Source organism: Cibotium barometz, chromosome 34 (genome assembly GCF_041138505.1).
Source record: "Cibotium barometz isolate CiBa-2024 chromosome 34, ASM4113850v1, whole genome shotgun sequence".
NCBI classification, from domain to species: Eukaryota; Viridiplantae; Streptophyta; class Polypodiopsida; order Cyatheales; family Cibotiaceae; genus Cibotium; species Cibotium barometz.
In genome coordinates this window covers 26,516,556-26,531,069 of record NC_141079.1, presented here as the reverse complement: position 1 = coordinate 26,531,069, position 14,514 = coordinate 26,516,556, and the positions used below count along the sequence as shown (strand labels likewise).

Here is a 14,514-nt window from a genome sequence, read left to right as displayed (position 1 = left end):
GCACAGGTCATGGTGAGGAAGAGGCATTGTCTTCATCTTCCATCTCCACTTACCCTGTATATTCTAATGTTGCTAGTAAACTCCTTAATCCCTATCCTAATGCCCCGCCTACTAACACATCTCAGGTAGATTGCATATTCTCTAATTTCACTCCTCAGCAGATAGATTTTCCCACTAACCCTCTCGCCCCCGAGGAGATACTAGCACCTCACCCGTCTCCCCAACGGCAACCTCAGGAGGTAAGCTATACTATTCCCCAAGAAAATATTGAAGCTTTCACCACTGATGATACAATTTTGGATTCATTGTCTGGTGCAGAATATGAGGGCTTCATTTGAGCTGGCAATCCTCTGTTAAAGCCCAAGCTAATGTTCAAAGTACTAATGCAAGTCACACCTTTTGAACCAACTCGAAGGATTCTACTAGAAGCCTACTCCGGCCTCTCTGTCCTTAAAATATTACACAGGATCCTTAATGCCTTCTCTCTCCATCTGTTCCCATACTCTTCATCACAGCAAAACATCCACCCGTTCCTTCTCACCTAAAATACGGGCATCACTAGGTGATGTATCTTGTCTCCTCTTGACATCCGGATACTTCTTGTCCCAGGATGAGACCATAACTCCTTTTCTATCAAATAGAAGAGGAAAATTCACCTGTTTTCTTTCATAGCTCGAGGTCTCATATTATACCGAGTGTGACACCCTGCCTTGATTATCTTTCTCTTGAGTCCATCTTGTGGCATTAGGACGAAATGATGAAGAGGCACCATGACCAGCACCCACATTTTGATTACCACTAGAAGTAGCTGTTTGGTAAGCACCTCTCTTTGTCACCACAGGCCAAGGTCTATCTTCTGTATCTGCCAAAATTTGTTTACCTTTATCTACCACTCACTCACTTTGTTTTGCTACTTGTTTGCCCTTCTCTAGATTCAAGCCAAATGGCAAAACATGAGCTTATGTATCCTTATGAGTTGGACCTTGGGACACATTCAGTTGTGGCAGAGCATTCACCTCCTCTAGATACTCTGAGATGAAGTGACCCATCTCCCCACAACGGAAGCAATGGCCTGCAAAAATCTCCACTTTAATTTTAAATACAAAGGGTCAAATCCATCCACGCATAATCTCAATTGTCGAGGTCGGGGCTTCCCAATACCCCACAACATGCAAACCTTGTTTTTATTCTTTGACAACATTCTTGGCTCCACCAACACCTCCCCAATAGTATGCATGGCCAATGGTAACAATTCCCACATAGTTGATGGAAAGTCTACAACATCACCCAAATAGGGCATGCTTGGTGCAACATATCTCTATACTTTTCCATAGGGCGCTAGGGTATAACATGCACCAAACGTCCATCTAGAAATAATGGGACTTTTTGCATAACCAAATCTCGAACTTCTTTGGATGAGAATAAGACTTCATGGAATCCTTTGGGACCGTCAAAGATCTTCTCCACAAAATTACCATCTAATAAATCATGTAATCAATATGTAATCATGTTGAAGAATGGAATTCGTCTAGTAAAAAAGAAAATTGCAGCCTTGTTATGAAAGGATTCCACTTTTTCCACAAACCGCCATGTTTCCACTCAGGCATCTACCACTTCCTCTATTGGAACCTTGGTAGCCTTAACATGATTTGCCATCACATATGGCTGCAAAATCTGATTAGCTTATGCAACTCGAAAGTCAAAAGCAGCCTCATGGTTCTCTTCTTGTGGTGCATCAAGAAGCAAGGTATCCTGAAGCATCCGACCAGCCTCCTTCCCTCCATATTCACCTCCGATCAATCTTTGCCTTTTAGCTTAATCTTCAGACTCGCTCTGGCCCTCCACCCTCAAACTTCTCTACCTCTTCTGTTGAGACATGTGTCTCTACAAAATCCATATCTATGGTTCCCTGACTCATTTCCACTACTCAACACAAAAATTAATGCTTCCACAAGTAAAACAAATCAACCTACATGCTCCTTGAAATTTGCAGACAACCACTCCCCCTGGATTGCAAAACCAAAATCTCACCCTTCTCTCTCTCTCTCTCTCTCTCTCTCTCTCGACATGACACCTCTTTACCAATGCCTCTTTGCTTTGGCATTAAAGTCCACCACCCATACTTGTGCTTTGGCTCCGTGCCCTAGAGGAGCCATAGTGAGCAAGCCCAATCTATCTTGCAAGCCAGCCACCCTCGATCCAGAGCACCATGAGCCTCCATCCAACAAGGACAGATCTAGGAGAATCTCCACCAATATGACATGCTCCCATCATAGAGGCATGGCATTCCCTTCGCCATTAGATGAGTTATAGCTGAGGCGGGTATCGTCATTAGCTGATCACGACATATTTCACTCTGCATAGGATCATCTGCTGATTACATGTACACACACTGGTGTTAGATGTTTTCTTTTTACCTTTTCTTTCAGTTTTCCATGGCTCAATATATCCATGGTACCGTTGCATCACTTTTGGTCTCATAGACCCCTTTCTTTTTACCTTTTCTTTCAGTTTTCCATGGCTCACCATATCCATGGTACTATCGTATCACTTTTGGTCTCATAAACCCTTTTCTTTTAGTTTTCCATGGCTCAATATATCCATGGCTCAATATATCCATGGTACTATTGCCATTGGATCGCTTGGGTCTTATAGACCCTTGTGTCTTTCATAGATGTTAATATTACTTTCTTTCTTTCTCTCTATATCTCTCGACAGCTCTGAAGTGGCTCTCCCTCTCTCTCTCTCTCTCTCTCTCTCTCTCTCTCTCTCTCTCTCTCTCTCTCTATATATATATATATATATATACTTTCTTTCTTTCTCTCTATATCTCTCGACAGCTCTGAAGTGGCTCTCTCTCTCTCTCTCTCTCTCTCTCTCTCTCTCTCTCTCTCTCTCTCTATATATATATATATATATATATATATATATATATATATATATATATATATATATATATATATATATATATATATATCGACAGCTCTGAAGTGGCTCTCTCTCTCGTTATCGAACGTGCTTGAGTTTGAAAGTCACTGGCCGCCGCCGTCTGATATGCTAAGTAACGGTTGAGATTATTCCCTATATGTTAAAATGAATCCTTTCGTCTCTCGTTCGAATGAGCAACATAGTAGAGGCCAGAGGAATATGGTAACACAAGTGGGTATGAGGAGATGGGTATGAAGAGATGACGTCTTTGGCTCATTTCTCTGCACGCTCCCTCTCTATCCCTTCCTCATGCAGAGGATAATAGAAAGGTCTTTCTCTCATTGCATAGGGGATGGAGGGGCTAGGGTTGACGTAAAATAACAGGGAAACTTTGGACAAGCGTGCATTCTAAGGTTGGTCTTTAGATCCTTACGGTCGCTCTATTATTATGACTATCTAATAGATATAGGAAAAATAAAAAAGAACCATTAGTATGAAATGAAATGCTTGGTGTCTTTCCTCAACAATTTGAGAGGACACTAGAAATGAATAGGCTATGGGTTTAGTCCCTACTCACCACACTTTTTATTTTGTTTTTCGAGCTGGGGTCAGAGGCCTGTTACACATACCAGGGAAAATTGCCTGGGCGGTGGATACCCCCACCACATCAGCATGGGCAGGTAGGGGTATGGCGATGTGTAATGGGCCAGAAACAAGCAAACATCATTAGCTTCGTCGACAATTTTGCTACCCCCTTAAAGCATTACACTGGAAAGTGTAAAACCTAAATGGCATTGCTTTACTTCCGTTCTCTCTCTTCACATGCAACACTTTCAGGCCAAACACAAAAAAAAAAATAATTTATATGGGAGTGCTTTACTTCCGTTTCTCTCTCTTCCAATGCAACACTTAACACATTTATAAAGAAAAAACAAATTTAAAACCTACAAATATTAAAATTTGTGAGGCATTGTTATTGGCTAGCTCTTCGAAGCAGGGACACTATGCAGCGAAGGAATGGCAAGAGCTTTTTCAAAGAGCTTTCACACGGTGAGTGGTTTTTTCCATCTGCCCATGTCACGGTGTGTGTGTATGTGTGTGTGTGTGTGTGTGTGAGTGAGAGAGAGAGAGAGAGAGCGAGCTATGTGTGTGTGTGTGTCTGAGAGAGAGAGAGAGAGAGAGAGAGAGAGAGAGAGCAGTGATATGTGTGTGTGCTCTGCTGCAGAAATTCGCAGACCTTGCGATGGTGCAAAAACCACCTGCTGCAGATCCCTGGTATCCCATACACCCCTTCTTAGGTTGCATCAAAACGCTTCAGGAAAAAAGAAAAAGCCCATTTGCACTTTGTTTAAAACATATAATTAATTGAATCCCAAATTATTTATTTGGCCAAATTACCCTCGGCAAAAAAGAAAAAAGAAAAACCCTTTCTTTGTTATTATTTTTGTGAGCTCTTGCCCCTTTCTAGATACAGCTATTTCTGTATTGTTGCTTCATGGGATATTTTCTTCTTCTCTCTCTCTCTCTCTCTCTCTCTCTCTCTCTCTCTCTAATATGTACTTTCGTATTGTTTTCCATTACAGATTCCAATTCTTCATTTAAGAATTATAATTATATTTAGTTCAAAATCCAAGAAAAGATATCAATTTTTCCTGGTTTTCCTCATGGAAGGCTAGTACTCATATAAGCTCACCAGGTGGCTGCATTTTTAAGTTGGATTTTTATTTGATTTTTTTTTTCATGATGGCCTTCAGTCCAACATTTCATCTACTTTTCTGAATGAACAGCAAACTTTGCAAGGAGGAGCGGCTGGACGAGGCCCTCCAGGCTGCCCACCGGTTGAATGAGCAAGGCGTACCTTTATCTCAACACGTAATACATTGCCTCCTGCAAGCATGTTCTACAAAGAAAGACTTAGCAGCTGCCAGGCAAGTGCATGCACTCATGGACACATGCACGTTCAAGGCCGATACATCATTGGATGCCCACATGGTCAGAGTTTATGCTTTGTGTGGAAGCTTGCTGGATGCAAATAAAGTATTTTCCGACGTTTCAAAAAAAACCATTGATACATGGAGTGCAATCATTTCTGCCCATGCCAACCTTGGAGAAGGTGAGAGTGCTCTACAGTTGTATGAGAAAATGCAACAAGAGAGCATGGAACCAAACAAGTTCATATCCATGTGCATTTTGAAATCATGCACCAGTACAGGTGCTTTAGGGGCGTTTCAGGCGTCCGCCATTATGGACCGGCATGGGATTCATATATCAAAGAACATCATATTCTGTCTTCTGCAGGGATGCTTGAAAACACGTGATCTCATAGCCGGCAGACACGTGCATTCCCTTATGATCAATGCTAAACTTGACTCTAATGCTTTCTTGGGTGACCACCTCATCCGTCTGTTTGCAGTGTGTGGCAGCCTGACGGAAGCCGATCAGGTGTTCAGAAAAATTTTCAGACCGAGTGTATACACATGGACCGCTATCATCTCCGGGCATGCCAACCTTGGGGAATCTGAGATGGCACTTCATCTGTACCATGAAATGCTACAGCGGGGAGTCAAGACAAACAAAATCGTGTTCTTGTGCATCTTAAAAGCATGTAGCAGTATAGACACTCTAGTGAATGGAAGGCTCATACATAATCAGATCATCGAATTAGAACTGGAACGTGATGTTGTTGTTGGGAATACCCTTGTTGACATGTATGCAAAATGTGGGAACTTAGAGGAGGCTCGTGAGCTTTTTGACAAATTGCCTCACCGGGATGTGGTTTCATGGGGTGCAATGATCACAGGCTATGCCAAGCGTGAGCTTGGTCTTGCTGCTCTTGAACTCTATGGAAAGATGAAGCAGGAAGGTATAATGCCAAGTAAAGTGATACTTTTGTGCAGCTTGAAAGCATGCAGTAGCATAGGATCCTTAAAGGAAGGGCGGTCAGTGCACAACCACGCCATTCAAAGTGGGTACAAATTAGATGTGAACATCGGCAGCACCCTTGTAGATATGTATGCCAAATGTGGCAGCCTAGAAGAGGCTTACCAGGTATTCAATGATCTGCCAAATCGAACTATTGTATCATGGGGTGCAATGATTGGGGGATATGCCCAGCACGGCCACAGTCTTCCTGCTCTTTTTCTTTTTGATAAAATGCAAGAGGAAGGTATTGTCCCCAACAGAGTGATATTTCTTTCCATTATGAAAGCATGTGGCAGCATAGCAGCATCGAGGCATTCTAGGTTGATACACGATCAAATTGTTAGATGCGGCATCATATTAGACGTTGTGGTTGGAAGCACACTAGTGGACATGTATGCAAAGTGTGAAAGGCCAGAGGAGACACACAAGGTTTTTGAGTGTTTGCCAGAGAGAAATTTGGTGTCTTGGAGTGCTTTGGTTGGAGCTTATGCTCGTTTAGGCAGGCATGCGGAGGCCGAAACATGTCTCAAGGACATGCAGCGACAAGGCTTTGAGCCAGACAAGGTTATCTTGAGCTCTGTCCTCACGGCATACAGTCATGCCGGCCTTCTAGAGGAAGGCCGTCAGTTCTTCAAGTCTTTAATAGAGAGATACAAGATGGCACCGGGTCTCAGCCATTTCAACTGCATGATTGACCTTCTTTGTCGTTGTGGATGCTTGGATGAGGCTGAGGATATGATTGCAAGCATGCCACTTTCACCAGACATGGTTGGGTGGAAGGCTTTGCTCAATGGTTGCCGGGCATATGGTAATGTGAAGCTAGGAAGACATTGCTTTGATGAGCTGGTAGAGATTGATCCCAATGATGCTGCTGGGTATATGCTAATGTCAAACATTTGTGCAGGCGCTTTCATATGGGAGGAAGTGGATAGAATCCAAGTATTGAGAAAATTTGCATCTGCTTTGAAGAAACCTGGGACAGCATGGATTGAAGTTGGCAATCAGGTACATGAGTTTCTTGTGGGTGTGCTTAATGCCGATTCAACTGATACAAAGCTGAAGCAACTAAGTAGGTACCTTAGGAGAAAGGGATACGTTCCAGAATTTAGCTTGGTGTTGGAGGCAATGCCATCCGAAGAGGAAGCTGATGTTGTTTTTATCAAACCTCGTGAGAAACTGACCCGAACATGTGACCTTGATTGTAAAGCTAGGGGTATTAATGGTCAAGTCCTTCATAAGGTTCCAACATTTTTTGGCTTGCAAAGGCTAGTAACGTGAGAGGCCAAACAATCATGCCCAATCCCCCTCCCCCCTCTTCTCTCCACTCTGCCTGAACACAGGCGCACATGCACGCAGGCACACAGGCATGGGCACATGCACATGCACATGCACGCGCACGCATGCGCGCAGAGAGAGAGAGAGAGAGAGAGCACTCTTCTGTAAGTGTTGGTTCTTTGGTCTGCAGGTGCTTCCTACTTCTGTAGGACTCCTGATTGTCCATGCGAGCTATAGAGAACCCATATCGATCTATCCAACTTGTTGTCCACTTTGTTTTGCCATCTTTCCTATCTGCATAGGGATTAGACTAGAGCATGTTGAGCAGCATGCTTGTGACATCCCGGCATGCTTCTTTCAAACGAAAAAAAAGCCAAGGACATCTTCCGCATGTATGTTATGGGAGGTTTCCATGCTACTCATATTGAACTGCCCAACTTGTTTGCATTGTGCCCGTCTTTCCTGCCCACACAGGGCTCGTATTAGGGCATATTTATGTCTGTCCACATGTATCTGATGAGAGAGCAAGCTGTGACATTTCTGCATGATTTTCAAAAAAGAATATTGGGGTCTTTGCAGACAGGTCCCCGGCCCATCAGATGGGCGGGGTTTGGATGGGGCAGACCCCTCGCCTGTGAGGGATGAGTGGGTGAGATCTCACCTTTGCATCGGTGGGGGTTGTGAATTCTAAGATCCTTAGGGTGCAAATTACACATTAGAGGAGTGTTTGTCTGTCCACATGCATTTTGACGGGAGGATCGTGCTTATGGCATCCCTTCGAATGCTTATCTTTGAACAAGGATGCTAGCAGGATGGAAAAGCCCACTGTGCCATCTAGCTGGGAATCTGTTGCCCACTGTGCCATGTTGGGGGGGATATATTGCATTTGATTCGCGTAGTGCAGTTGTAGGGTTTGAATTTGGTATCAGATGTGGCACTGGATCTTAAAACCTTATCTGATTCCACCTGAGCATATCTTTAATATGGTACCCCTCTGCCATCGCTTAGGATTAGGCGGAGACTCTCCTAGTCAAATTAGATTGGGAATGTAGTGTAAGTCTACAGGGTACACAAAACTAAAGCAAGTCGTTTTTTGCTTCCAATGCCACAAAGAACTGTGCAAGTCATGTTAAAAATGGTGAAGCTTCCCTAGTTTTTTGGGAATGAGCTTATGTGGTAATTCTCTTTACCTCCTCTTCTTCATCACTAGAGCTTTGTTTTTTCTTGCAGGAGAGGGCCCAATCTATTATAATGTAAATTCACTTTGATATGCTAAGTAGGGGACGCATCTCTTATTCTCAATGCAAAGTCAACGCATGTGTTGGTATGATGTCACAGCCATTATATTTTGAATAGCTTTTCTTTACTTCAGATCATTCCCTTAGCTATTTCCAAGTGACACAGCATAATCTTTAGCAACCCACTTCTTTTACCCAGTGAAGCCAAAAAAAACACACTGAATATATAGGGAGTTCTACCCACAACAAAAAAGAGGGGTTTAGGGGGATCTTAAAGAAACTCCCATGCACCAACTCTATAAATAACAATTAAAGTCTCTGAATATATAAGAAGTGATGAAAAAGAAATCTAAATGGCAAAAATCATATGTGCTGTCTATACATACATCCAAAAGATGGAGGAGGGTTATGTCTCCCAAGAAGCCTATGAGAAACCCCAAATACCATGGACTTCCTCAAGAGAAAGGAAGAAAATCAGAAAATCTGAAAGAGCAGAGAGAGCTAAGGCTTAAGAAGATTTGGAAGCAGCCAAGCAAGAGGTCACAAAAGAAAATGAAAAATTAGCAACAAAGTCAAGAGGAGCTAAAGCAGATGGAGGCCTTGGTAGCAAAGGACTACAAGAGACTCACAGAGTGCTCACCGAGCAAGATTCTTTGGAGAAGGACCTCCAAAGCTGCACTGGATCACAGACAGAAGTGGATGGCTAGCTCTACACAAGGAAGGCTATGGAAAAGCAAAGAAGAAATCATGAAGCCTGTAGGTGTATCACACACGAGATGTTTGAATTTCTCACTCTCACTCACACACAATTTACAAACGTTTAAATCTCTCTCTCCCACACACAAATGTAAGTGAATGGACACAACACACGGGGCTCCTCTCACAGTCTCTCTTTCTTTGCAGTTTGCCAAGATCTATCTTGATTGTGTGTAAGAATATATACATTAATGTGTGTAAGAGTATGTATAATAAGTTATATACCATGGCCATGAGTTCACATTAGGTCGGACATAATAAGGAAAGCTTCTATGAATTCACCTTCCTTCCACCTCCCAATCAAAGGTAAATTACAATGTTCTCCAAGGCCACTTGAGGGTTAGTGGGAATAGTATGAGATTGGGGAGAAAGGAAAAGACTATGGTGCGGTGGTGGTGATGATTGTGGAAAGGTTTGTGTGGTAGTAGTGGAGGGTTGGGGATCCTTTTGGTGGCCAAGGTCTTTAGTCAATGTCGAGGTCTCCTTTGTCTTTGGCTCTTTGCCCTTATCTCCAGATATTGGTGGCTCTATGTTCTCGTATTTGGTTATCGTGGCTTGGATTTGTAAGAAGATCATGTGATAAACTGTAGACATCATTGTTGTGAGCTTCTAGATGCCTTCTTGCAGAGCTCTTGCCTCAAGCCATCCTTCATTTTGGAGCCATTGAAGACTCTCCTTTAGTAGATCTTATGATGCTAATTCTTGTGTTAGAGTATTGATGTATTACATGCTCCTCCTTACATCATCTAGTACTTTGACATCTTGAGGCATGGGGCACCATGATTTGAAGTTGAGCACCATTAGATGAAGAGGCAATTTGAATATGTTTCTTCGAGTTTATAGAGTGATGGTGCAGTGGAAGAATGCCATGGCCACTAGAGAGAGGGAAAGAGACAGTAGGGGAGAGAGAGAGAGAGAAGAGAGAGATGGTTAGTGTAGAAATAGAAAGGTTGTAAGGCTAGGAATGCTACCTTGGAGCACATGGGAACTCACTAATTTCAGTTGCTTGGCTTAGCACTTGGTCCAACGTTTCCTTGAGTTCCTTGCCTCCTGTGTCTCCTGGAACTGCTTTTGGTGATGGTGTGGCATCCACGAGAATCAGATGATTCTCACAGTCTCACCACATTACTTGTCAAAGCATAGGTCATAAAAACCAAAAGCCAAATCAACATCATTCTCGCGCTGTGAGATTCCATGTTGAATTCTCACATGATGAGAATCCAACTTCAGCTTCCTGCTGACATGTCAAGGATTCTCATCATTGTATATAGGGTTTGCTAACTTATCTTGTCATTTGCATAAGCCCTTAACAACCTAACATAAGAAAAATCATCACCGTAAAATGCCATTTGTATTCTCACTACATGAGAAAGCACTTGTTGTGACAGAGATCAAGAAGCACCATGAAGAGCTCACAAAGGCCCACTTATAGAGCCAAAACAAAACTCAGGATGGCTTCAAATCCAAAATTTTAAAAACACTAAGGTTCTACATCTTAACCGCACAATATAATGCCCCTCTTCTTCACCACAAAGGGCGGCTCAAGATGTGAGAATGCACCTTACTGTTGTGCCTGCATGTTGCTCTTAACTAGCACCTGTCACGGAGCGGTGATCTCGGGTTGCGTTCTGGGTGCGAGTTCCCGCTCGGGACTAGAAAATCCAGTACACAAGTGAAAACAGAGAGTACTTGCTGAATGTTGCACACCAAGACCTATAGCTCGTCTCGAAGAGGACGACGAGCCGGTCGTTTTGAGTACTAGAATTCGAAATCGGACTCCGTATGAAGGAGTTATGACCAAAAACGTACAAAGGGCAATGGAAAACGGTGTCACTCAAATGCGGGCTTCCAACCCAAAACTTGTATTATTATAGTGGGATCACAAGAGTGATGAGAGAAAATGACTTGCGGGTATCCGAGGCACGGGATCCCTTGCCAACAAGCCGTCTTGTATCTAAACGAAGGTAGGAGAGGTCGGGCTAGGTCACATTACTCCACCTCAAGGTACTCCCATATAGATGCAAAGAATTCGGGGCGTCCACGCATACCTCGAGAGCACCATGTGAGGCCGGATAGAAATCCCAAAAATCCCACGCCTCACATACACCCCCCTTTTGAAGAGCTTGAAGTCCCTTTCAAGCCATTATTCTGGATGTACATCATCCTCAAACGGGCACTATGTTGTAAAACTGCAGAACCAACGGACGTGCCATTTGAATCATTTTCCCTTCAGGCACCCATGTGCAATCTGTCATGGGGTAATGTTTCCATTTCACATAGAATTCTGGCGTTCCCCCGCTGGAACCGTGATTTCAATATCAGTTCTGGTTCAAAAGGCGTAACGGCGGGTGTTGCACCATCTGCAAGCATCGGTACATGGTAACCAAACCTGGTATCGGGGACAAACCTCTTGAGTAGGCTTATATGAAATGCATTATGTATGTGTATTGTTGCGGGCAGATCTATTTTGTAGGTGACTCCATTGTAAGATTTGAGCACTTTGTATGGGCCATAGAAGCAATGGTTGAATTTCGGTGTGAGGTTGGCAGGTAGTGCAATGTTTTGGGCACTAACCAGGACCAAGTCTCCCTCATGAAATTCGTCATCACGTCTCTTCTTGTTGCTGGAATGTTTGACATATCTGACTTTGCTTTGTTCTAGATTCTGCTGTGCAACCCGCATTCTCTTCTGCCATTTCTGCAAAAAGTCCTCTACATCTGCATCTTCGGCATGCACATCTCCTATGGCAATGGCGAGAGGTGTAATGACCTCTTTACCGGTGGCCAACTCAAACGGCGTGTACCCGGTAGCACTGTGCACGGAGTTGTTATAATGGAATTCTAAAATTTCTAGGTAGTTCGCCCAATCCTTCTGATCGGAAGCACGAACGTAATTGCGAATGTAGTCTTCTATGCCTTGATTGATTCTCTCCGTTTGACCATCTATTTGTGGGTGATATGCTGAAGACATGCGCAACTGTGTGTTCTACATCATTGAACTTGCGAGACTCATATGCGCGACAGGGTGCTCGTCGTGTAATAAAACTCCTCCAAGGGCCCCATCCGATGCGTCCGTGGTGTGGATCTTAAACTCCTTGTTGAACTCTGGGAGCTTAAGCACCGGGGTACTGCACATTGCGACTTTCATCTTTTCAAAAGCGCTCTTTTCTATATCTGTCCACTTAAAAGGCTTGATGCCTTTAGTTATATCAGTGTGTGGGGTGGATCTTAAACTCCTTGTTGAACTCTGGGAGCTTAAGCGCCGGGGTACTGCACATTGCGATTTTCATCTTTTCAAAAGCGCTCTTTTCTATATCTGTCCACTTAAAAGGCTTGATGCCTTTAGTTATATCAGTGTGTGGGGTGGCGATTTTGCTAAAATCTTTGATAAACTTTCGACAGAATTGTGTAAAACCTACGAACTGGCGAACTTCACGCACAGTTCGGGGTACATTCCATTTCACCACACTACCTCGATCTTCTTGGGGTCTACTTGTACCCCTTTTTGATTGACCACGAAGCCCAGAAACTCCACTTCAGTGACTGCAAATTCACATTTCTCTGGCTTGGCATACAGTTTGTGATGCCGTAACATTTGGAAGACCTTTCTTAAGTGTTCTTGATGCTCACTCAAAGTCTTGCTGTATATGAGCAGATCATCTATATATATGATCAAAAACTCATCTAGATAATCTTTAAAGATATCATTCATCATTGTGCAAAAGGTGGCCGGTTAGCCCAAACGGCAACACCAGCCATTCGTAGCTTCTATACCTTGTGCGAAACGCCGTTTTCTCAATGTCGTCTTCGGCAATTCATATCTGATGATATCCGGATCGTAAGTAGATCCGACTGAAGTACTTTGCTCCCGCCAGTTGGTCCAAGAGTTCCTCCATTACTGGTACGGGGTAGCGGTTCTTGATGGTGATTTTATTGAGGGCTCTGTAATCAGTGCATAACCTAGCTGACCCGTCCTTCTTTGTGACAAACAACACAAGTGCACCATACGGTGACTTGCTGGAGCGCACCATTCCATTTTCGGCCAGTTCGTTCAACTGTACCTTGAGCTCCTTGAGCTTTGTAGCATCCATCCTATATGGAGCTTTAGCTGGAGGACTATGCCCTGGCAAGAGTTCGATTTTGTGATCCACTGATCGTTTTGGCGGTAACCTAGTTGGTAATTTTTCGGGCAAGACATCTTGGAACTCATGTAGCACTTCGTGTAGTTCTGCTTCACCAATTTTGCACTTCGTCTGACGTGCATCCTTGACCTTCATTACACATAAATGTATTTGGCAGCCCTGCTTAGCTGCCCTCTCTGCCTGCTTGGCACTGCACCATTCCGGCATCTTGCCGCGGCAATCTGTTACTGTTCGAGCCTTACTCGACCCTACTGCCAATGTCCTTGTTGACTGTTTTATCCCCCGAGTGAGGACGGATGCATGGCACACTGACTCCTGTACCCTGCATATCCAATATCATGTTATTTACACCTTTTCCCATAAAGGCGATGAGATATTTGTCGACCCAAGTGAGCCCGACAATCGCTTCGAAAGTATCCATGAGCACAACTATGAAATCCAGTCGCGCTTTCCATGCGCCTGCCTACACTTGCACATTGTTTGCCATCTTTACATTGTCATCCTGTCCTTGTGCAAACGACACTGACAGTTTACTCGAGTCGCACACCTTCACTCCCAGCTTCTTAGCGCATTTTGGGGTGATAAAATTATGGGTGGCTCCCGTATCCAACATGATGTTTCGCTTTGGGCCATTCACATGAGCCTCAAAATACACATTTTGCACTGTCGATAACTATGCTGCCATGCATTTCGGTATTGCCTGCACGGCACCTTGGTGGGCTATCGCCTCGTCGAGGACGAGGTTTCTGCATCCTCAATCTTGGTGATCCTTAGTCGATCCATCCATTCATAATTATCTTCTTGCCCTTAGGCCTGAACGGTGGTAACCCGGCTTTGTGCGGGTCGACGAGGGCATTCACTGTCATAATGATTTCCCGCGTAACTTTTGCACGGGCGTGTCGGGGAAAGAGGACGCCTTGCAGTATTGGAAAATCCCCCTGTATTGGTTGATTGGGGTGTCCCCCTCCCCGGTACAAAGTTTCTATTCCCAGAATTGCTCCCATAGGTTCAGGGTACGAAAGATCCACTCGACCTTGCCCCGCTTGTACTTGTCCCAGAATTTTCTCCCCGGGTATTGGAGGAGTTATCATTCCTGTTTTGAGGTTTGGCACCATTCCATCCCCCTGTTCCTGTTGCATTGTTTTTACTTTGCCACTTTCTGCTCTCATTGTCGGATAGCCGTTCCGCCATTGTGAGTGCGGCCTCATAATTTTCAGGCTCCTGCTTCTCGATCTCTCTGCGGGTCCAGTCACG

The 14,514-nt window shown here is 43.9% G+C and overlaps 1 protein-coding gene across 3 annotated transcripts; it reads left to right on the top strand.

Moving 5' to 3' along the window:
- Positions 1-3,896: 3,896 nt before the first annotated feature.
- On the top strand, positions 3,897-7,386 carry LOC147618841 (putative pentatricopeptide repeat-containing protein At3g25060, mitochondrial). Of its 3 annotated transcripts, XM_086773919.1 has the most exons (4): positions 3,897-3,978; positions 4,154-4,203; positions 4,716-6,658; positions 6,755-7,150. In XM_086773919.1, exons 1-4 carry the CDS (start codon positions 3,946-3,948, stop codon positions 7,126-7,128), a joined length of 2,400 nt encoding a protein of 799 aa, XP_086630045.1. In that variant the 5' UTR covers positions 3,897-3,945; the 3' UTR covers positions 7,129-7,150. The 3 variants fall into 3 exon arrangements, with proteins under 3 accessions (XP_086630045.1, XP_086630044.1, XP_086630046.1); XM_086773918.1 differs by having other exon boundaries at positions 3,904-3,978; positions 4,716-7,386; XM_086773920.1 differs by lacking the exons at positions 3,897-3,978; positions 4,154-4,203 and adding an exon at positions 4,511-4,624 and having other exon boundaries at positions 4,716-7,150.
- The last annotated feature ends 7,128 nt before the right edge of the window (positions 7,387-14,514 follow it).

Excerpts from the sequence above, each read along its gene's own strand:
- LOC147618841 (XM_086773918.1), top strand. The coding sequence starts at position 3,946 with ATGGCAAGAGCTTTTTCAAAGAGCTTTCACACG. Across the intron at positions 3,979-4,153 it reads TTTCAAAGAGCTTTCACACG|AAATTCGCAGACCTTGCGAT; the intron begins GTGAGTGGTTTT and ends GCTCTGCTGCAG. Across the intron at positions 4,204-4,715 it reads CCACCTGCTGCAGATCCCTG|CAAACTTTGCAAGGAGGAGC; the intron begins GTATCCCATACA and ends CTGAATGAACAG.